At 43.0% G+C, this 23,722-nt stretch overlaps 1 protein-coding gene across 4 annotated transcripts in view; it reads left to right on the forward strand.

The window, feature by feature from the left end:
• CNTRL (centriolin) overlaps positions 1–23,722 on the forward strand; it is a 402,596-nt gene that overhangs the window by 128,419 nt on the left and 250,455 nt on the right. For all 4 annotated transcript variants that reach the window (XM_029610804.1, XM_029610805.1, XM_029610806.1 and 1 more), the window contains 5 exons: positions 5,371–5,505; positions 6,871–7,016; positions 13,561–13,768; positions 20,036–20,215; positions 20,515–20,694. In XM_029610804.1, coding sequence (XP_029466664.1) covers positions 5,371–5,505; positions 6,871–7,016; positions 13,561–13,768; positions 20,036–20,215; positions 20,515–20,694 — 849 coding nt within the window. The remainder of the gene's footprint in view (positions 1–5,370; positions 5,506–6,870; positions 7,017–13,560; positions 13,769–20,035; positions 20,216–20,514; positions 20,695–23,722) is intronic.

Raw genomic sequence — 23,722 nt, forward strand, 5'->3', positions numbered from 1 at the left:
ATAGTTCAATGTCCTTTTTGGTTGTTGTCTGAATGTAAATCCTCTTTTCCACATTTCTCCTTGCCCTTGAAGCAGAGAGCAGTGTTGGAGTTGCATCAACCGTATGATGGCTTATTGAATAAGGGTAGTAACCACCATTTCAGCAAGCTACTCCCATGCCTCTTTTCTTCAATCCCATCCTCTAGCCTTTAGGGGATCCACAGTATTTATCCCATGCCCCTTTGAAATCCTTCACAGTTTTAGTCTTCACCACTTCCTCCGGAAGGGCATTCTAGGCATCTACCACCCTCTCCGTGAAGAAATATTTCCTAACATTGGTTCTGAGTCTTCCTTCCTAGAGTTTCAAATCGTGACCCCCTAATTCTACTGATTTCTTTCCGATAGAAAAGGTTTGTTGTTGACCATGGATGATTAAAACCTTTCAAGTATCTGAAGGTATGTATCATATCACCCGTGCTCTTCCTCTCCTCCAGGGTATACATATTTCGGTCCTTCAGCCTCTCCTCATAAGTCATTTGATGGAGACCACCCACCATTTTGGTTGCCCTTCTTTGGACCACCGCCAATCTGTCTCTGTCCCTTTTGAGATACGGTCTCCAGAACTGAACACAGTACTCCAGGTGAGGCCTCACCAAGGATCTGTACAAGGGGATAATCATTTCCTTTTTCTTACTAGATATTCCTCTCTTTATGCAGCCCAGCATTCTTCTAGCTTTAGCTATCACCTTGTCACATTGCTTCACATCTTTAGATCGCTAGACACTATCACTCCAAGGTCTCTTTCCTGTTCCGTGTATGGCAGCACTTCACCCCCCCCATCGCATACAGTTCCTTTGCATACTCTTCACTTATTGGCATTAAATCTCAGTTGCCATATCTTCGACCACTCTTCAAGCTTCCTTAAATCACGCTTCATTCTCTACTCCTTCTAGTGTGTCCACACTGTTGCAGATCTTCAAATCATCCGCAAATAGACAAACTTTACCTTATATCCCTTCTGCAATGTCACTCACAAAGACTATGAACAGAACCGGTCCCAACAATGATCCCTGCGGCACTCCACTTAGCGGCACTCCACTTAACACCATTTTCTCTTCAGATAGGTTCCATTTACTATCACCCTCTATCTTCTATCCATCAACTAGTTTGTAATTCATGCCAGCACCTTGGCACTCACTCCCAAGCTTCTCATTTTGTTCATAAGTCTTCTATGCGGGACCGTGTCCAAGGCTTTACTAAAATCCAAATAAATCACATTGAGCGCTCTTCGCTGCTCCAAATCTCTAGTCATTCAATCAAAGAAATCAATCAGATTCATCTGACAGGACCTTCCCCTGGTGAATCCATGCTGTCGTGGATCGAGCAAGCCACCAGATTGTAGGTAGTTCACTATCCTTTCTTTCAACAGTCTCCATTAATTTTCCAACCACCTAGGTGAAGCTAACCGGTCTGTAATTTCCAGTCTCCTATCTGCTCCCACTCTTGTGAAGCAGGAACACCACCTCTCTTCTCCAATCATTTGGCACCACTCCTGTTTCCAGGGATCTATTGAACAGGTCACATAGCAGACCCTCTAGTACATCTCTGAGCTCCCTCAGTATCCTCTGCTGAATCTCATCTGGCCTTATGGCTTTGTCCACTTTCAGTTTTCCTAGCTCTTCCCATACATTATTTTCCATAAACAGGGATTCATCAAATCCACCCCCATCCACAGCCTTATTAACCAGCGACAGTCCTCCTTCAGGGTTTTCCTTAGTGAACACCAAACTGAAGTATTTGTTTAATATTTCCACCTTATCTTTGTCTCCTTCCACACATTGATCCTTTTCACCTTTCAGTTTCACTATATCACTTCAAACCTTTCTCTGATGTATCTGAAAAATGTTTTGTCACCTCTTTACCTCTTTGGCAATCCTTTCTTCCACCAGACTTTTTGCTTTCCTGATTACTTTCCTCTTCTGTTTCAGTTTAACCAGATATCCTACCCTGTGTTCCTCTTTTTGGGATCCTTTATATTTCTCAAATGCTGTTCTTTTTATTTTATCAGCCACCTCCTTTGAGAACCAGATGGGTTTCCTATTTCTCTTGCTTTTGTTTACTTGTCTAAGGTAAAGATTAGTTGCCTTTGTAATTGCTCCTTTTATTTTGGCCCACAGTTGTTCCACCTCTCCCATTTTCTCCCAGTCTTCAAGTTCCATCTCCAGAAATTTTCCCATTTCAGCAAAGTCCGTATTTTTAAGTTCAAACTCAGGTCTTTGTGTGATGTCTCCGAATCCTATTTGCAATATCAAACCATTCCATTTGATGATCACTGGTGCTATGGTAGGCCCCCACCCAGACATTTGAGAGCTATCTCCATTTGTGAACACTAAGTCAAGAATAGCACCATCCCTTGTGGGTTCCATTACCATTCGTTTGAACAGAGCCCCTTGTAGGGCATCCACTATCTCTCTACTTCTGATAGATTCCACAGAAGGGATCCTCCAGTCTACATCCGACAGATTAAAATCTCCAACAATCGGCACATCTCCCGTCCTTCCTCCTTTTGCATGTCTTCAATCAGCTCTCTGTCTAGTTCTTCAGTTTGAGTCGGAGGCCTGTAAACCACTCCAGTATAAATGTATTTATTTATTTATAGTTTTTTATATACCGCCGCTCATCAGAGATATCACGTCGGTGTACAGAGAGCAGAACTTACGCCGGAGCGTTATACATTTAACAATGGTTAAAATATAGGTAATTGAACAAAAACTAGTAGGAGAAATTAAATCAAAACAATGATTTAGGAACGTTATACATTTAACAATGGCTAAAATATAGGTAATTGTACATAAAACAAGTAAGAGTAATTAAATCAAGACAGTCATTTAGGTGCAGCTTAAATGAGCTGAGTTAAACAAAGCTAGAAAATATAAGGATTCTAGAAAAATTAGGTATGAGGTTAGGGAAAGACAAGGAGGAATTAGGATTCTAAGTTAGAGGTGGTAGGAGGGGGAGAAGCAGCAGGGAGAGGAGCACTTAGATTGCAGTTAGGAGCAGTTGTAAAGAAGGGTATTGAAAGTAGTAAGCAGATATAAGGAGAAATCAGAATTGGTGCATATAAGGAAGTATTGGGTAGATAAAGGCAAGGCATAAAGAGGCGTAGATAGACATATGTATATCAAGTATAGGCATGCGTGAATAGCCAAGTCTTGAGTTTTTGCTTGAATGTTTTGGGAGACAATTCAAGGCGTAGTTCGGAGGGCATGGTATTCCACAGCAAGGGGCCTGCAAAGGAAAACGCTCGTGCTTTGGTGGAGGCATGGTTATATAATTTGGGCGAGGGGGTCTTTAGGTGGCGAGGTATGGAATTCTGGTAGGTTTAATAGATGCTTGAAATTGTAGTGAGTTATTAAACCATTTCATTTCAGGATTGTGGAGGGCTTTATGGATAAGTGTTAGTGTTTTGTACTGTATGCAAGATTGAATGGGGAGCCAGTGTAACTCTTTCAAAACTGGCTCCCCATTCAAAACTGGCTCCCCCCAAAAAAAGAGGATGGATGCACCATCCTCTTTTTTTTTTTTTTTTTTTTTTTTAAGGACTGCCCATAAGGCTTCGTTTCTACCCCTTATTCCTTGCAGTTCAGTTGCCTGGATATTGTTTTTGACATAAAGAGCTACTCCTCCCCCTTTTCTGTCCTCTCTGTCCTTCCTTAACAAGTTAATAGCCCGGTAAGGCCACATCCCAATCATGAGATTCTATGAACCATGTCTCCATAACAGCAACAATGTCCAAATCTGCCTCCACCATTAGGGCTTGCAGGTCTGGGATTTTATTACTCAGACTATGAGCGTTTGTGCTCATAGCTCTCCAGTTTCTCTTGTTCTATTCACTACTTTTCTTGGACTTGGTTTTTGCCTTATTAAGCTGACTTTTGTTATCCCCTCACCCTTTTCCCTTGTTTTTTTTATTTGTTTTTGTTGTTGGGGGGTGACATTCCACTGCCCTCCTGCCACCTCAGTCGTTTAGTTTAAATGCCTTATGGCATACGATTTGAATTTATCCCTCGGTATTCTTTGTCATCTCAGTAACAGCAACACAAACTCCCTTTACTACCAAGTGCATTGTAAATTACAAAATCTGGAAAAAAAGAATTCTCAGCACATGTATAGCAAACTTGGCATACCAAAGCAGCAGTAACTCTGAGGACTCAAACAGCAATAGCCCTACCCATAAAAAAACAAAAAGGCAGTAGTGCAACACCAATTCATGTCCTATTGCAAAAACACTACAAATAAGACTGATACAAATCCCTACATACTAGTAAAATACCTCACCTCAGTTTCGACAGAACCAATCTTCACCAGATACGGAATAAAAGTTTAAAAATGTGGAGTCACAGAGACACAGCCTGGAATGGAAACCCCAAAAAGCCACTCTGGAGAAGTAGAAACAGAAATACATTTTCTCCTGAACTAAGCAAAGTACAAAAATAGAAGAAACGCACATTCCCAAATCTGACATATTATGGCTGTTGCACCCCATCACTCCATGCCCCCAACATCCCTCACTTCTCTTTGTTACTCCCTTTCATTCAACCTCTCACACTTGCATCCCTGCCCAGCATTCCCAACCTCACCCCACATCCTCTTCTGGAGCTCCTCTTTCCCCTGCTCGACTCTCTCCCTGCTCCTTTCCTTTCCTCCCCCCTCCCTGCCCAGCTATCCCGAGCCCCTCTTTCCCGTCCCTTTCTGCTCAGCAGCTCCTGCAATCCAACTCTGTCTGCCCAGCATCCTCAACTTCTTTTCCCCCACCCCAGAGGATGAAGAGAGCATTAAAAGCACCACTTCCCATCCCAGAAGGGAAAGATAAAGTTGGTTTCCTGTTGGGCCCAGAAGAGCAGATGTTGACAATGTCTTGCTCTGATCTGGGTGAAGGAGGAAATCTCTTTCTGGCCCAGAGGGAGGCTAAGGAAGCGAGAGTAGCCTTCTGTCAGGCCCGATAAAGGTGAAGTCAACCAACTCCCATCTGGGATGATGAGGAGAGAGCAGCCTTCTGCAGGCCTTGAGACACACCAGTGTGTCCTGACACACCTGTTGAGAACAACTTGATTAGAATATTAAAAATGTTTCTTTGCTTGTTACATAGAACAGTGGCAAGCTGAGGTCAGCATGAGAGCCTACATAGGGAGTTCGCAGCAAGCCTGTTAGTCTCTATCTCCATCTGCTGATTGGAAAGCATTAACCTATGCGTCTGGTCTGGTCTGGTTAGACTCAAGGAAAGGAAATTTATCAGGTAAGAATTAATTTTTCCTTATTTAATTTGTTATTCTGAGAATTATCCATGTTACGACCTTTTATCTGAGAATGCCCTCTTTTGGGTGAGCATAGATGGAGCATTCAGCAGTACGAGCAGAGCTTGAGAAGGAGAGACAGGCACTGGAGAATGCACTGAGCAAAGCACAGATATCTGAAGAAAAAGAGCAAGAAAACAGGGAACTGTTGGCTCAACTCAAACAGCTGCAGGTATAGTCTGCATGTTGCAGCCATAAATGGTCTTTTGTTTATCTAATATAATAGTAATGCATGTCTTTCACCCAGAATGGCTAGCATGTTAGCTTTTATATTCTACTATTTATCATATATCAAAGTTGTTTCTAAAAAAGAGCACATCAACAGATGATAAAAACACACAAACATAGAAAGACCAGAGAATTCCGAACAGTCATATTACAAATGAGAAAACCTCTCATTTTACCAAAAAACACCTGCCTGTTAAATTAAAATGCAGGCAGAAAAAACAGTTACTTCTAAAGTTTTAACATAAAGGCTTCTTCTAATTTCTAAAAATAAGACTATAAACCTCTTTTTTTTTTTCTTTTTCGGAAGAACCCATAATTTAGTTCTAATCTAGCATCAAGAGGGATAGTGTTCCATAATATAGGATGTTGATAGGAAAAAGTAGGGCATCTTGTCTCCTCTAAACTAATCTCCCTAGTTTATAAGGAATTAAAACTTTTACTAGGTATTGTGGGTGCCCTCCTGAGTACTTTAAAAGTCATATATAACATTAAAAACTAATCCTTGCTCCTCCTGGAAACCGGTGCAATATAGAGGCCCCAAATTTCACCCTAGCTGCTGTGTTCTGTATAAACTGTAACTATGTTAGTGTAGTTTTAGTCATAGCTATATATATATATAAGGCACTAGTGATCCAGGAAAGATAAGCCAATGCTTGTGCTAAAGTCAATAAATCCAACTTCTTCAAGAATGGTCTGAGGCAACAGGTAAATTGTAGAGGAAAAAAGAAGTTTTTGTCACACATGAAATTTGCTTAGCCATTGTAAGATTGGTATCTAGTCTCATCCCTAAGACTGTCATTGCCTCCTCCCTGCCCCCCTCCTCCCCATTTCTGGGATTAAAGTCACCAGAAAATCCCTTTTCTTAATCCAGTTAGCATTTAGTTTAATCATTGTCATTTAATCTTTCATATGCAAACATTAATTTACTTATACAGTATTTATGGTGTTCAGTGTGCTTAATAATCTGATTCCTGGTAGTGAAAGAGTTTGCAATGATTGCTGGATAACTTATATTTTAGGGTGCTCTAATTCTGCAATTTAACAATTATCCTGGACCGAAATAGATCATAGAAGTTCATGGCAGTAATTGATTTCTCTTACAAAAATAATTAAAATAAATTGGTGGTATTTTACAGGACTAACATTCATTTTTATGTTTTTAAAAATATATTTTTATTCCTGTAGCATAAAAGCAAGTTTGTCCTTAGGGATCTAAAGGGGCAAGAGAAAGTAAATATGAAAATCACAGGTAGACCTCAAGTCAGGTTGTACAATACTGTTTTATAATTCAGTAATCTGGTCTTTTTAGGTAGATAATAACCTACTAAAAAAGCAATTGAAAAATCTTCAGAGCCAACTGGACCATGCAGAGGCTAGCTTAATTCATCCCGAGCAAGTCACAGCTCGTGTTACTGAACTCAAGAAAAAACTGAAGACAGGGGCAGGAGAAATTAGGTAAGAAAAGAGTACAACCCCTACTTTGGCTCTGAGGCAGTATACAATTAATTGCTAAGTTTTCTTTTGGTGAAAAGAATTTTTAGGGTTTTTTTTTGACAAGGCATTAATTCTTTCTGAAAATACTGTTACATATTCACCTGCTAATGAAACCTTCATGAGCAAATTAGGGGGTCATTTTTCAAGCCATGATAGTTTACTGCATGAAAGACAAAATTTCACAGAGGGCATCCTTGTGATATTTTTGTTCCTCCCTGGGAAAATATCACAGTGGTTTTCCTATGATATTTTTTAATGCAGAAAAAAATCTGTGATTAAAAAATGTTGCAAAGAAAGGCTCACTAATGTGCAAAAGGGGCCCACTTCACCTGGGGCTGCCATCATCTTAAAGGGCCCCGCAATCCAGAACCCCTCATCCCCCAATGAATCAACCCCCCCCCCCCCTCGGGGGTCTAAGAATACCCTCACTCACCCTACCTGTCAAGACACGGCCCAGTAGGCCCTAAAGCATTAAAAAAGAAAATTGCTGACAACACTCCACCCCCTTCCCAAATCCCTCCCTTATGGTCAAAATTACACTCCCATATCCAACACCCCCATCCCCAACATAAACCATAATCCCTGGTAGCCTAGTGCACTGCTCGACTCATTCCTCGGTGTACACCTAACCAGTCAGGTTTTCAGGATATTCGCAATGAATATGTACAAGGTAGATTTGCAGGCACCACGGCTAATGTATGCAAATTATATCATGCATATTCATTGTGGATATCCTGGAAACCAGATCAGCTAGGTGTGCCCCAAAGACTAGGCTGAGAAGTATTGGTCTAGTGGTCTCCCACCCCCCACTCCTTGCTTAGAAAATAGACTTTGGTGGTCTAGGAGAGCCCCTGAAACTTTCTTTACCTAAGAAATAAATCAATGGTGGTCCCCAAAATAGCACTGAATGGCCTTTCTTCTTGTCAGGTGACGGGGCAAAGGCCAGTCTGTGCCAGTTTGGAAAATGGCATCGACCAGCCCGGAACTAGGGTGCTCTCCGCACCATCATTGGACTTCCATGGATTGATTTCTTGGGTGAGGAGGGACTCAGGGTGGTGGAAGGGGGAGGGTCTAGATCACCAGGATCTATTTTCTATGTAAAGGGGGGGATGCCACTAGACTAGCAGGAATTATGGTTTATTTTGGAGGTGAGATGTGGGTTGGATACAGGTGTGGGGAGGAAGGTAATTTTGACCAAAGGAGAGGGGTTTGGGAAGGGGTGGGGTGTCTTAGCACAATTATTTATATATATATATATGTGTGTATATAATTGTATTTATTTATTTTTTTAACTTTTGGGCCTGCTGGATCATTTCAACTGGTGGCAGGAGGGTAGTCAAAGGTCTACTCAGACTTCTGGGCTGATTTTTGAACTGTGGGGGAAAATGGTTTTTTGGGCCATGTGACCCTTTAAGAAGCATCCCAGGGACTTTGGGATGCACATTAGCAACCTGATGCCCCCGGGCTCTTTTATCTACAATTCCTGAGTTTGTATTATAATAACGCATCTTGTTTTTTCTTGAAGCAAATCCATTATTGTGTTTGCATAGGATTATCTAAGCATTAGCTGTTTTGCAATCATTAGTACATTTTCTGAATGTATAAAAGCAGCTAATCTCAATAGGGGCTGGAAATGGGGTTTTTTTTTTGTGGAAAAAAATGAATATCGCTGCAATGTGGATATATATATATACTTTTTCATAGTGTTTAGTAATCCTTTGTTTATTAAATATGTTCAATGTATTTGACTTAGGAAACCTATTTTCCTGCATACTCTGTTTTTAATGTAAACCGGTATGATTTGTATCTGATACAAGAATGTCGGTATATAAAAATGCAAAATAATAATAATAATAATATCGTGCGATAAACAGCATTTATCGAATGATAAACACTGTATTACATGTGTTGTACCCTTATCATAGCTTTGTAAATATAACCCTGATCCTTCTCTGACTGGAATTTAGTTTGCCTTCAAGGATCAAAATGCATAGTCTTCACCTAGCTCTGGGAATTCCTGAAATGCCAGAAAATCCTGACGACTTTGCCTCTAGAGAGAGACCAAGTTATTTTCTTTCCTCATCATCCAGCTAGACCAGTCTAGATGCATGGGTTGTGCTCCCTAGCCAGCAGATGGAAACAGGCTTGCTGACCCTTCTAGGGTCCCATGCTTCACTCAGCCTGCCATTATTCTGTTTCTAGCTGATAGTAAACAAGCATCCCATGTTGTGACTGAGTCCTGGTTTTTAGGTCAGGTGAAGAGGGAATTTCGATTGGGCTGGCTTCTGTAGTGATTAGTCTCTGATCTCCATCCCCTAGTGGAGCTTAGCTTAATGACTAGGGGGCCTCTTGGGAACTGAGTCTTGGCCTGGTAAGTTTTGACCCCTGCTCTTTTGGGTGTCTTCTTTCTCTTTTTCATGGTCTTCTACTCCGGGATTTGTTACCTTCCTTTAACTTGGCTGCCCTAGCCATTTAGATAAAGTTTATTAATAAAATTAATAAATAGAAACTAGAGCTGTTAAGCAGTCAGCTCTGTGACTGAAGTGGCAGAATTGTCTCGGGGCTTTTTGAGAGTAACTCCAGGGCTGAGTAACAATCAGCAGTGGGGATGGCATCACAGAAATGTGTGAAAAAGGTACCATTATGCTCTGATTATATTATGGCTTGCATAGATCTTTTACTTGGGGGGGGCATGAAAGGTCTGTAAATCCTGTCAGGAGAAGAGGGAGTCAAAAGATTTGCATGGATGTGACATTTCTTGGAGGACTCAAATTGGGGTCATCAGGCCAGCTGATTCCCACTGACAGGCTTTCTGCCATGGCAGGAGCAGCAGCCATTTTAGCTCATTGAGAAAGTGAGAACTCTGATCGGGGGAGCCTCTTCCTTTATTAACCACAGTGGTGGTCAATGTTTCTAAAATTTTTGAAGCTTCTGGTACTGTGGTTGGCACAGCCGTAGAAGTTTTTTTGAGGCAGGACAGGACACCATGCCTGCTTCTGCCTGGTTGGTGTTATTCCCAGAATTTTTAAAAAGCCTTCATCAGGCTTTTTACCTAGGGCAAATTACAGCTCTGAGGATCTCTGTCCCCTCCTCCACACAAGTTCCTCAGGGAAATGTGCTGCTTTCTGCTGGGTATAAAAGAGCCAAAAAGGAGGTGGAAGATCTGAAGGATGTTAGATCCTCTGGGTCTGATGCTTCCTTTAAGATTACCAAGGAAGCAAGAGCAAGTGAGCAGGAATTAGAAGGGGAATATTCCCTCAGAGAGGAAGGCAAGTCCTTGATGGGTTGCCTTTTTTATAAAGAGGTGTTATCTTCCCTAATTTCTCAGTCTTTAACAATTTTAAATATAGTTGAGGAAAAAAGGGGGGATGGAGGAGGTGGAATCGTCAGAGGATCCAATTATGGCAGGTTTGCATAACCCTCTCAAAGCCTTCTCCAGAGGCCAGTTTTAAAGGAGGAAGGGCCATGACAAGGCTTTATCCTCTTAAGTGAGCAGGAAAGAGAGACGTTGAAGTTGTCAAAAATGGATACTCTGTGTGTGCTGAAGACTGAACACTATTTCTGTGAAAGGCGGTGCTTCTCTTAAGGATGTACAAGATAGAAGAATTGAGGCTTCCTTAAAGAAAGCCTTTGAGGTAGCTGGAGTTGCTCTGCAAGCTGCAGCTTGTAGTGGGTTTGTGGCTAGGGCTGGTCTGCATTTGACACAGCATATTCGAGAAAACTCCATTAAAGGTCTTCATTCCATCCTGTTTGGGCAGCTCAGATGGGGTGACTTTTCTGGCTGATGCTTCTTACAATTTTTTTCTGGCCATAGCTAGAAGTATGGTCTCCATGGTGATAGCAAGGAGTTTATGGTTGCACAACTGGTCAGTGGATGCCATTTCTAAGACCCAGTTGGTACAGTTTCCTTTTAAAGGAAGCTGTCTGCTGCAGAAGAGTTAGATAAGTCTGTGAAGTCCTTAGAGAAGTCTAAAGCTCCCAGGTTGCCTGAAAATAAGCTAAGGGACATCGTGTTCCACTCGGTCAAGTAGCTGTTATCAGGATCAGAAAAGGCAAAGAGAAGGAAAATCATCGTGTAACAGTGATCAAGGCCTTATAAAGATTCAGGCACTGGTACAGCCGCTGGTGTTAAAAACTCTCATTAAAGATTTGGGGACCCAGTCTGCCTTTTACCAAAGATGAGTTCAGATTATTTCGGATCAGTGGGTTCTGGCTGTAGTCAGAGATGGCTATGCTCTGGAATTTTTCCATCCTATTTTGGACACATTTATGGTGTCCCATTGTCTCTTCCACTTGAAAGAGAGAGAAGTGCAAGTTATGCTCGATCATCTTTGCTTTTAGAGTTTGTGGTCCTGGTTATGGCCAAGATAGTCCATCTGCTGTAAGGTTCAAAAGAAATACTGTATCTTTTATCTCATTTTGGATCTCAGGTAGGTCAGCAGAGTTCTAAGAGTGTCTCACTTAAAGATGGAGACATCGAAATCTATGATGGTGGTAGTGAGTCAAAAGGAATTCCTGACATCCTTAGATCTGTCAGAGGCCTATATTCATATCCCCATATGGATGGATCATCAGAAGTATCGCCAGTTTACAGTTCTGGGAGACCATTTTCAGTTTTGGGCTCTGCCCTTTGAGCTGGCTATATCTACAAGGACTTTTACTAAGATGATGGTAGTAATAAAAGCAGCTCTTAGTCAGGAAGAAATTCGGATCCATCCTTAACTGGACAATTTGTTAATTCAGGCAAAGTCAGCTCAAGATGACAAGACTGAAACTTCCAGGGTAGTTCAATTTCTTCAAGAGCTCGGCAGGGTGGTCAATATTCAGAAGAGCAGACTAATACCATCCCAGACCCTGGAATATTTGGGCGCATGTTTGACACAGGAGAAGGTTGGGTTCATCTAATAGAAGAGAGAATCCAAAAACTGCAGGGGCAGGTGAGAGTCTTATTGAAAGTGTGCAGTCCAACAGCCTGGAATTATCTGCAGGTTTTGGGTTCTTTGGCGGTGATGCTGGATTTGGTACATTGGGCAAGGGCTCACAACAGATCTTAAAGAAGGTCTTGCTGTCAAGATGGTTCCTGCAGTCCCAGATCTACTCCAAAATGTTACTGCTACCAGAGCAGACGAGGCAGAGCTTGGCTTGGTGGCTGTTTTCCAGGAATCTAGAAGTTGGGATGGATTTTTAGAGTTCCCTTCATGAGTCACAACAGTGAACAACGTTAGTCTCCTTGGATGGAGAGCACGTTGTCAGGGTTGGATGGCGCAGGGACTCTGGTTGTCAGAGGAGTCTAGGTGATTGATCAGTCATTTGGAGACTTCTCAAGGATCAGCAGTTTGTGCTATAAGGAAGGTTTCTGTCAAGCATTTTGCACTTTAATCCATTTTGTTTGGCAATTTGTTCTGGTAGGCAGGTTGCAGAACTGTAGGCATTATGTATAGGGGAGCCTTTCCTAAAAGTTTTGGATCAGGCGGTGTATGTCTGTATGGTGGTGTTATTCTAAAGTGGTTTTGGCTTTTTATCTCAATCAAATGGTCTGTTTGCCTTTGTTCCGTAAGGATCTGTGCAGGGAAGAGTTTAGGCAATTACATCATAAGGATTTTGCTTTAGTAGTTGAAAGTGACTAATGATTTCAGGAAATCTGGTCATCTTTGTGCTATTTAATGGTCCAAGGAAGGATGAATCAGCTTTGAAAGTTTTGATAATGCTATGGATTAAGGAGACTATAGGGGCGGCCTATGTGGCCAGGGATCATTTTCTCCCTAAAGGCTCATTTTACCAGGGTGCAGCAACAGTATGGACTAAGCTTTGCTTGATGAATCATGATAAGATTTGCAAGGCGACAATGTGGTGGTTTTTGCATTCCTTTTCAAAGCAGTTTGGCAGTATCCTGCCCAGTTGAGGAGTAGCTTGGGTACATCCCATGCATCTGGGCTGGTATGGCTAGATGATGAGGAAAGAGACTTTTGCACTGAAAATTTCCTTTTCTTGAGTCCAGGACATCCCTGATTGCCATGGTCTTTAATCTGTAGAGTAATTTGGAATGTTTATAGGTCGGGCACTGACTAAAGAGATGTTGTCAATGGATGTTTGGATAGAACCAATTTTTGGTTCCAATCAGGTGAGAATATTGTATGTTTTCCTTGTTGAATGCTGTAAATTTGGTTATTCTTGGAGCCTTTGAGCTTGAATGCAAGGGAGATTGGTTACATTTTCTTAGCCTGTTATATAGAATACTGGGGACCCTATAAGGGATGATGTCAGCAAACCTGTCTCGATCTGCTGGCTGAGGGTCATAAATCATGCATCTAGATTGGTCTGGCTGGATTCGAAAGGAAATTATCACGCAAGTGTAAATTTTTTCTTTTTGAATTTTTCTAAAGAAGGAACTGATATGGTCTCAACAGATCATGTACATGACTGGATAATTTTTTTGGCTTAGCCAAAGGTATCACAAGCTGCACCGAATCCATTTTTCTGAATTTGTGGGTTTTTTTGTCTCCAGATGTCATAATGCATCAGATATTTTAGGGAAAAGCCTTGGAGAACTGCACAAACAGATCAACGAAATCCTTGCTCACTCTCAGCAGGAGAAAGAAGCAGCACAAGAAAGACAGCGAAAGCTACAGGAAGAAATAGCATCACTGCATGATAAACTGAGAGATGCTCCAGAAGATTATAAAAAGGCTTGTAACCAAGCAGCAGAGGCAAAAGTAAGAAGCATATGTAGAGTACTCAAATATTTTTTAATAAATAGCCTTTGGGATTTACACCAATTTAAAATAAACTAAAATTTATGCTCTCATTTATACTAAAATAATGACTGAAAATAATGTGGCATTGACTTTGCTCTCTTAATGATTATTCTCAAGACATTCTTTTAAAAAGGCAACACAGTATTTTCAGTCTTATCCAGCCTAAAATACATATATTAATCAGCAAGTTGCTTTCATTTTTGTTGCTGTGGTAGATGGTGATTCAAAATTTATACTGCAAACTACTATCAGTAAACCAAAGTCCAATGTGTTGGAGGTTTTTGTCTTGCAGAAGTACAATTACTGCATTTATTCTATAACTACAATACATATGTTTTTCTCCTTGCATCTGTAAAAGCTTATTGCTTGTGAGTAGAATCCCAAAGGTCATATCTGCTCAGTTCCAATAAGAATCACAGCAAGAAATCTCTTGCTAATGCTTGGACACAGACTGTCACCAGCTATCACAGCTGATGTATAAATACTGTGATGTTGTAATGAGTTTCTGTATTACATTTGTATAGTACCAAGCTAGCATTCTTTATAATTAATACTGAGTTCCTGAACATACCCAGATCAGTCCAGAAAAGTGGGTTGTGTATCCCTACCAGCAGGTGGAGTCAGAGAACAATTTGAACTTTGGGCACTGCTACATAACGAGAGTGCCACCTGTAGTCACTCAGTATTTCTTTGAGCTCCAGCGGGTGGTACAGATGCACACCTGCAGTCTTTAGTTATATTTTTTATTTAGTTATTTTGAATTTAATTTTTTGGTTTACAGTCGCTTCCTGAGGTGTTAGGCGCCTTTATGGGCCATTCCTCAGTAGAAGCCGAGCGTCCAGGCAATTGGATATTCCTGTCAGGGTTTCGCCTGCCACAGTTTGGTGTCTGACGACCAGCGGCTCCTGGCTACTCACCACTGTCTGTGCTACAGCTGCTCCCTTATCTCCTGCAACAGCTTTTCTCTGTGTCTTGGTAAAGTTTAATTTAAAAAAAAAAAAAGAGCTGTTTTCACTGTGGCTGACTGACAGTCTTCAGTGCTAAGGTAAGGAGAGGTGCAGGAGGGACCGGGTCTTTTAAGGCCAGCCGGGGAAGCTGTCAGCAGTGTTCCCCTCAGCTCCCGGGGCTCCGGGTCATTTTCTGAGTTTTTCTCTGTGTGCCTTGTTTACTTGCCGCTTCCCTGCTTGGGGGCCTTGCGATTTCACTATAGACAGGCTCCTTTCCCACGGCACGGCTGCGCGTGTTTTTTCTCCTCAGCCGGTAGTCTCTTAGCCCGCAGCACGAAAAGTTTGTTTTTCTGGTCCTGCCTGACTGAAATTTTCTACACATCGCGGCTCCGAGCATTTTTTTTTTATTCACGCCCTTTTCTATTTCACTTCAGACTATCGGCGTGCTGCTGCAGATGGGACCGAAAAAAGAATTGCAGGCCTGCCGCGCGTGTGGGTCACACGGCCAGGCATTAGATGCAGCCTTCTTATGCGCAGCGTGTTCCCCGGAGTTAGAGGGCTCTTCAGGGCTTCGTGCCTCCTCCCTCGGGGAGTGAACGTCTGTCTCAGCTTCGCGGGAAGAGGATTCTCCGCCTTTTCTAGCCCCGGTGAGGGAAGACCTCACTGGGGGAACTGATGATATCACCCCAAACGACTCTCCAGTGGAGGAGGGGGACCCGGAGAGGTTTTCCCCAGAATTTGTCCTCCTTATGCACTAGGCTTTCCTGGCAAGGAAACGCTCTGTAAAGCGGCCCGGTCTCCTGGGGGCAGGTTCGGACCCACTTGAGAAAAGAGGTCGGGGTACGGACCCTCGTCAGCACCTCTCTGATCAGGCTCACCCCATAGGGGATTCTCCCCAGGGTACGCGAGATCCGATCCGGGGGTCTGGGGCGACGCCGACTTCTGGGGTAGTAGGGGCGGCAGATGATCCGTATGAGCCCAATGACCCTCCTGCGGAGGGGGATGACACCAGCGTGGTACGTTTATTCAAGCGGGATGAGTTAAGACCCCTTATTCCCCAGGTCCTTGAAGTTCTGGGACTTAAAGCTTCTCAAGAAGAGTCTGACAACGAGGGCGTCAATCCAGTCCTCGATGGCATTAGGGGTCCCACAACATCTTTTCCTCTGCCTAAGAAGGTTGGCAAACTAGTGACCCGGGAGTGGGAGGCTCCGGCTTGAAGGTGGGCAGAGCAATGGTGAAACTGTACCCGTTATCGTCTGATGTTTTGGATGTATTGAAGATTCCAAAGATGAATGCCGCGGTCTCGGCAGTCATGAAAAAGACCACTATTTGGTTGCTGGGGCGGCTGCCCTTAAGGATATGCAGGACCGCAAGCTGGAGATGCAGTTGAAGCGAGCATTCGAGTTTGCCGAGCTAAGCCTTTGGGTGGCGGTTTGCGCTAGCCTCATGCAGAGGGCCTGTCTGTGTTGTGTCCAGGAGTTGGCTGCCGGGGCCGGTACGGGTGACAGTGGGGCTCTGCAGTCCGCTCGCCTAGAAGCAGGCATCACTTATGTTGCAGATGCTTTGTATGATCTGGTGAGGACCTCGGCGAGAGGTATGGTGTCCTTGGTGTCCGCGACACGTCTCCTCTGGCTGCGTAATTGGGCGGCAGATTTGTCCTCCAAGTCCCAGCTTTGTAATCTACCCTTTAAGGGCAAGCTTCTGTTTGGGGAGGATCTGGATCAGCTAGTAAAGCTGCTTGCCGAATCCAAGGGCAATCGGTTGCTGGAAGATAAAAGATCTTCTAAGAAAGTCTTCCCTCCTCGAGCTAGGTTTGGGAGTCTCACCGCTTCAGAGCGGGTAGATACTCCGCACCTCCTGCTTCTAAACCTGATTCGGGGCACCAGCAGTCCTTTCGAGGGGGTCGCCAGCCCGGAAGAGATTTGGTGCATCTTGGTGCAGGAAGTAATAAAAAACCCCCATGAAGCCACGAGTACCCATTCCATCGTCGAAGCTGTTTGTGGCAGATTATCCAACTTTTACATGGAATGGGCAAGAATTAAATCAGACCGCTGGGTCTTAGAAATGATCAAAGACTGGTATGCACTGGAGTTCTCACACCTGGTCTGGGAGGTTTTTGTGGAGTCCCGAGTGGCCTCAAGTGTCAAACGAGAGGCGGTCCAGGTGACTCTACAACGACTTCTTGAGCTCAAAGTTGTTGTCCCAGTTCTGGAGCCTCAACAGGGACAAGGTCGGTACTCCGTGTACTTTGTGGTCCCCAAGAAGGAGGGAACGTTTCGGCCCATCCTCGATCTGCAGAAGGTGAACCGTTGCCTTCGGGTTCCTTGCTTTCGTATGGAAACCCTGAGAACAGTGATGACCGTGGTTTGAAAAGGGGAGTTTCTTGCTTCTCTGGACCTCACGGAGGTGTATTTACACATTCTGATCCGGCTGAATCACCAGAGGTTTCTGCAGTTCAAGGTCTTGGGACGACACTTCCAATTTCGAGCCCTCCCGTTTGGTCTCACAACAGCTCCTCGCACGTTCACCAAGGTCGTGGTGGTGGTGGCGTCTTTCCTTCGTCAGGAAGGAATCTTGGTCCACCCGTACCTGGACGACTGGTTGAATCGCACGAAGTCTCGGGTGGACTGCGAGAGATCAGTGCACATGGTGATGTTCACATTGCGATGCCTAGGTTGGGTAATCAATGTGTAGAAGAGACACTTGGAACCCACTCAGAAGTTGATTTATCTCAGAGCACAATTTGATACCTTGCTGGGCAAAGTGTTTCTAGTGGCGGACAGAATAGGGAAGTTGCAGGAACAAATACATTCCCTTCTTCGAAGGAGCAATCCCACAGTGTGGCATAATCTTCAGGTCCTGAGCTCCATGGCTTCAACCTTGGACTTGGTTCCTTGGGCGTTCGCTCACTTAAGACCTTTACAGCGTGCGCTTTTGTCTCGCTGGAACCCAGTGTCTGAGCAATTCCATCTACCAATGCCTCTACTTCCGGAATCCAGAGCCAGTCTGTCATGGTGGCTGTCACTGGACATTCTGGAATGGGGGGTGGATTTGGACACTCCGAATTGGCTGATAATCTTCACCGATGCCAGCCTCTCAGGTTGGGGGGCGGTGTGTGCAGACAGGTCCGCCCAAGGGCTCTGGTCGGTGATGGAAAGATCCTGATCCATAAACCGGCTCGAGACCAGGGCTTTACGTCTGGCCCTGCAGGCATTTCTTCCCTGGATCCAGGGCAGAATGGTGCGAGTCTTCTCGGACAATGCAACAATGGTGGCGTACATCAACCGGCAAGGCGGGACTCAAAGTCCCGCCGTAGCACTGGAGGCATGTCTTTTGTTCACCTTGGCGGAGCGCCGTCCCGAAGGTGGTTTCAGCCTTTCACGTCAATCAAACTGTGGAGCTTCTGGGGTTCCCTAACTGGTCCCGGGAGTCTTCTCAGAACAGAGACCTTCATCTTTTGGATGTGTGGCACGCCTTATTGCATTATCTGGAGGTTACCAATGATTTCAGATCATTTGTTCGTCCTCTTTGGTGGCCCAAAGAAGGGGGGACAAAGCGTCAAAAGCGACCATTAAGGAAGCCATTTGCGCGGCATACATAGCTCGAGGGCGTCAGGTGCCTTTGGGTCTCAGAGCTCATTCCACTAGGGCTCAGGCTATCTCCTGGGCAGAGTGTCAGTTACTGTCACCTCAGGAGATCTGTAGGACGGTGGTGTGGTCGTCTATTCACACTTTTATGAAACATTACCGATTGGACGTTAAGGCTTCTGATGAACCGTCCTTCAGGGAGAGTGAACTTCGTGCGGGTCTTTCGGGTTCCCGCCCAGTGTAGGGTGGCTTGGGTACATCTCACTTTTCTGGACTGATCTGGGTCTGTTCAGGAAATGAAAATTGGTTCTTACCTGCTAATTTTCATTCCTGTAATACCACAGATCAGTCCAGAGACCCACCCCTTTCTTCAGATACCGAAAGACTGTCTTGGTCAGAACCTGCGTACGTTTTTTATTGTTGAAGCTCCTTTTTTTGCAGACATGATTCATGGAGCAGGTTTTAGCAGTTGTTCGGTCTGGTTTTATTTGCCAGCGACGAAGTGGTAGTCCAGAAATTTGGTTGGGTGCTACCCCTCGTTATTTAGTTCTGTTAGCATGGGCTTAGGTACAGGTCAATACTGAGTGACTACAGGTGGCACTCTCGTTATGAAGCAGTGCCCAAAGTTCTAATTGTTCTCTGACTCCACCTGCTGGTAGGGATACACAATCCACTTTTCTGGACTGATCTGTGGTATTACAGGAACGAAAATTAGCAGGTAAGAACCAATTTTCATTTAGTCTGTTTTCTTAAAACTTAAGAACTGATTTACTAAACTATTTTGACAGACTGGGAGAAAAGTCTTAATAAATCAATCCCTTAATCTATTGGCAGTTGTCTTTTGTGTGTGTGTGTGTGTGTGTGCAAGTCTGTTGCTACTTCACTCCCACCCTTGTGAAGAAGGCAAGGTAAGAGGGCTGATTTAGTGATGCATACTGACATTAGGCTCAGGTTTTCTTCACTAGTTAAGTCAGTTGAGCTGGAAGTTATGTTAGAAGTAAGACTCGCAGTTCAATGAGAAGAGAGCCATGTAAGGTGGCTTTTGAAGCTCATACTGAAACACCCCCCTTACTCTTCCAAATATGTTTCATGGTCCTGGTATTTTAGTTGGGTTTCACTGGGGGAGTCACATGGATACTTGTCAGATAGCGATGAATCAGAAGAAAAGAAAGACCCATTGGAAAGTTGTACTGGGCTTTCTTCCATGAATACTTTGAAAGAATTCTAAGGAAATATATTTCAGAATTGTGGAAATGGTTTGTCTCTTTCCTCCTTTGCCCAAAGGTGTATAATACCTGATTCAGAATCTACAAAAATATATTTTTTGACGTAAAAAATTCAGATTCAAACTATAAATGCTGGAAATATGCAGGAAAAATATTTTCAGTTTGTTTTTGGCTGAATTTCATTTTGGGAGGGAGGGGGTGCTTTCTTTTGGATTTTTTATTTCAGCAAATAGCATGCTCTTTTTGCCAAAATAAAAAAATCCAAAAATGTTGGGTTTAGTTTTTTTTTTCCCCCAGAGACATTTTAGATTTGTTTCAGATTTAACAAAACATAGAAACATGGCAAAAAAGACCAAATGGCCCATCTAGTCTGACCAAAAATGGCTTCTCTTGGTTTTGAATTCACATCCTTAACAAATGTACTCGATAGATGTTTTTCTAAATTATTCTTTGCTTAAATTGTAGATTAAATCTGAAAAGAGGCAAAATGAGGCCAGAGTTCATCAGCTGGAAAATGAAATTCAACGCTTGCATGAAAAACTGAAGGGCATGGAAGAAATACAAGGCCTGACAGACCAGCAGCTTCAAGAAGCTGATGAGGAAAGACAGAATCTTCTTACAGAACTGGACGATATGGAAAATAAAGTACGCAGATTAAAAGCTAAGAGAGCATGTACAAAAGTTTTGCCTTGAACATGCATAGAAATACATTTTCTGTAGGTGATAATAAATGACCCCACAGAACATATCAACCACTAGAAAGCTCTTCAACTTTTCCTCCTAGTTTTGGCATCAAGCTAATCTTAGATTGTGCACATCAGGAAAGATTAAACATACTGACATATATTATGAATTTTCTTGATGTCAGCATTGCTAATTGGTGACTCTTCATTTCCAGAGTTACAGTAAACTTACCATCTTGCATATTTTGGTCCATATTTCAGAGGAAATTAGAAGATGCTAAGGCACAGATGCAGTTGGTTGGCCTCGATAAAGAACTAAAGGACTTGCAGAGAGCTATGGCAGCTTCCGATAAGTTGGCCACTGCTGAGTTGTCTGTCGCCAAAGATCAGTTGAAATCCCTTCATGGAACTGTTCTGAAACTAAACCAGGAAAGAGTTCAGGTACTTTAACTGAACAAGAAATACTGTGCTATCCATAGAATAATTATAGGTACCCAGAATTATGGACACCTGTGTGCAATCTGCTTATTTTGAGTTGACCTGCCTGTTGCCACCTGGGCCATGGCCATTTTGTCCTCACAGGTACCAGTCATTTGTCAGTCAAAGCCTTTCAGTATAATGTAACACACAGTGAGCATTTCACAGAAGAAGTCAATGTTTAGTGAAAGACTGTTAATTTTCTTTATGTTAGAAGGAGATGCAGGACATTATGAAAGCATTTTTCTTACATACAGCATTTCTGTTTGCTAATGAGAGTATTTGAGTATTATGGGAAAATTTAGTCTTACCTGATAATTTTCTTTCTTTGAATCCTGCAACACCAGTCCAGATGTGAGTTTTCTCCCACAACTAGCAAATGGAGACATAGGTCACACCTTTTCCCATTACATCATAACTGGTAGTTACCTTGGTACAGCTCCAGCAGAAAGCAAATATTGTTATATCCAAGTCCTGGAAAAAATATAAAAGAATCAAACTTAAGTAACATGTACATACTTTGGAACACTTAAAGGATCCTCCATAAAAGTGATTCTTCCAAGCATTTTGTGGATAAATGCACAGGAACATAAGAACATAAGAAAATGCCATACTGGGTCAGACCAAGGGTCCATCAAGCCCAGCATCCTGTTTCCAACAGTGGCCAATCCAGGCCATAAGAACCTGGCAAGTACCCAAAACTAAGTCTATTCCATGTAACCATTGCTAATGGCAGTGGCTATTCTCTAAGTGAACTTAATAGCAGGTAATGGACTTCTCCTCCAAGAACTTATCCAATCCTTTTTTAAACACAGCTATACTAACTGCACGAACCACATTCTCTGGCAACAAATTCCAGAGTTTAATTGTGCGTTGAGTAAAAAAGAACTTTCTCCGATTAGTTTTAAATGTGCCCCATGCTAACTTCATGGAGTGTCCCCTAGTCTTTCTACTATCCGAAAGAGTAAATAACCGATTCACATCTACCCGTTCTAGACCTCTCATGATTTTAAACACCTCTATCATATCCCCCCTCAGTCGTCTCTTCTCCAAGCTGAAAAGTCCTAACCTCTTTAGTCTTTCCTCATAGGGGAGTTGTTCCATTCCCCTTATCATTTTCGTAGCCCTTCTCTGTACCTTCTCCATCGCAATTATATCTTTTTTGAGATGCGGCGACCAGAGGAAGAAAAAGAACAAAAAGTAAGCCTTTGGTTGCCTTATCTCTGTAAACCAAGGTACATCACTTTAAAGACTGCACTGACCCAGCTTCCTGGGAGGGTCCAGGATTAGTATAGCAGGATTCAAGGAAAGGAAATTATCAAGCAAGGCTAAATTTGTCCATCCTTTTCATCCTGCTATACCAGTCATGACATGTATGAGGTCCCTAAGCCAAATTAATCTGGGAGGGAAGAAGTTAGGGCTGCACTGAGAACACCAGCTCCAAAGGCCACATCTTTTTTTGCATAAACATCCAGACTGAAATATTTAGTGACGGAATGTAAGGAAGACCAAATCACTGCCTTATAAATATCCTCCAGGGCAAGAACAGACGCTCCACCAAAGCAGAAATTTTAGCTTTCGCTGAGTTTGCCCAAAGGACCTCCAGAGGCTGCCGACCTTTCAATAAATAAACTAAATCAATAGATTTTTTTTTTTTTTACTTTTAAACCATCTAGCCAAAAAAGCTTTAGAAGTTGTCACCCTTTCAAAGCCCTGCAATTAAAACAATCTATAGGTACCCAGATCAGTCCAAACTCCTGGGTTTTTCCTCCCTGCCACCAGATGGAGACAGAGAAAGTTTCATTGACACTCTGCATAGCCTAGTGTGCCACCTGCAGTCCCTCAGTATTTTTCTGTCTCCAGCAGATGGTACATGATGAAAAACCTGCAGTCTGAAGTTTATAAAAAAAAAAAAAAAAGAGAGAGAAAAAAAGATAGATCTTCAGTTCCTCCCAGGGGGTTGTTGGGTCCTGGTAGGGCCAACCCGCCTTGGTTTGATGCAGATGAGCAGGGGATTGGTGACCCTTGATGGTAGTTTGCTCCAACATTCCGTGGGGGTGTATATCCCTCATCCCCCACTAGGCGTCATAGTGGATAACACATTGAAATCGTCGGTTCAGTGTGCTGCGGCAGTCAAAAAAGCAAACAGAATGTTGGGAATTATTAGAAAAGGGATGGTGAATAAAATGGAAAATGTCATAATGCCTCTGTATCGCTCCATGGTGAGACTGCACCTTGAATACTGTGTACAATTCTGGTCGCCGCATCTCAAAAAAGATATAATTGTGATGGAGAAGGTACAGAGAAGGGCTACCAAAATGATAAGGGGAATGGAACAGCTCCCCTATGTGGAAAGACTAAAGAGGTTAGGACTTTTCAGCTTGGCGAAGAGACGGCTGAAAGGGGATATGATAGAGGGGTTTAAAATCATGAGCGGTCTAGAACTGGTAGATGTGAATCGGTTATTTACTCTTTCGGATAATAGAAAGACTAGGGGGCATTCCATGAAGTTAGCATGTGGCACATTTAAAACTAATCGGAGAAAGTTCTTTTTTACTCAACGCAGAATTAAACTCTGGAATTTGTTGCCAGAAGATGTGGTTAGTGCAGTTAGTATAGCTGTGTTTAAAAAAGGATTGGATAAGTTCATGGAGGAGAAGTCCATTACCTGCTATTATTTAAGTTGACTTAGAAAATAGCCATTGCTATTACTAGCAATGGTAACATGGAATAGACTTTAGTTTTTGGGTACTTGCCAGGTTCTTTTGGCCTGGATTGGCCACTGTTGGAAACAGGACACTGGGCTTAGGACCCTTGGTCTGACCCAGTATGGCATGTTCTTATGTTCACAAAGTTAATTATCCAGCCCAAGCCTTCTAAACTTGCACAGTTCTATTGGACCACAATAAAGGCCTTCCTGGTGGACTTGGTCTTTTGTAAGAAAGCTGCTGCTACTACTACCATTACCTTGGAAAGGTTCTTGGAACTGTGG

The sequence above is a fragment of the Rhinatrema bivittatum genome, chromosome 8 (genome assembly GCF_901001135.1).
Source record: "Rhinatrema bivittatum chromosome 8, aRhiBiv1.1, whole genome shotgun sequence".
NCBI lineage: Eukaryota > Metazoa > Chordata > Amphibia > Gymnophiona > Rhinatrematidae > Rhinatrema > Rhinatrema bivittatum.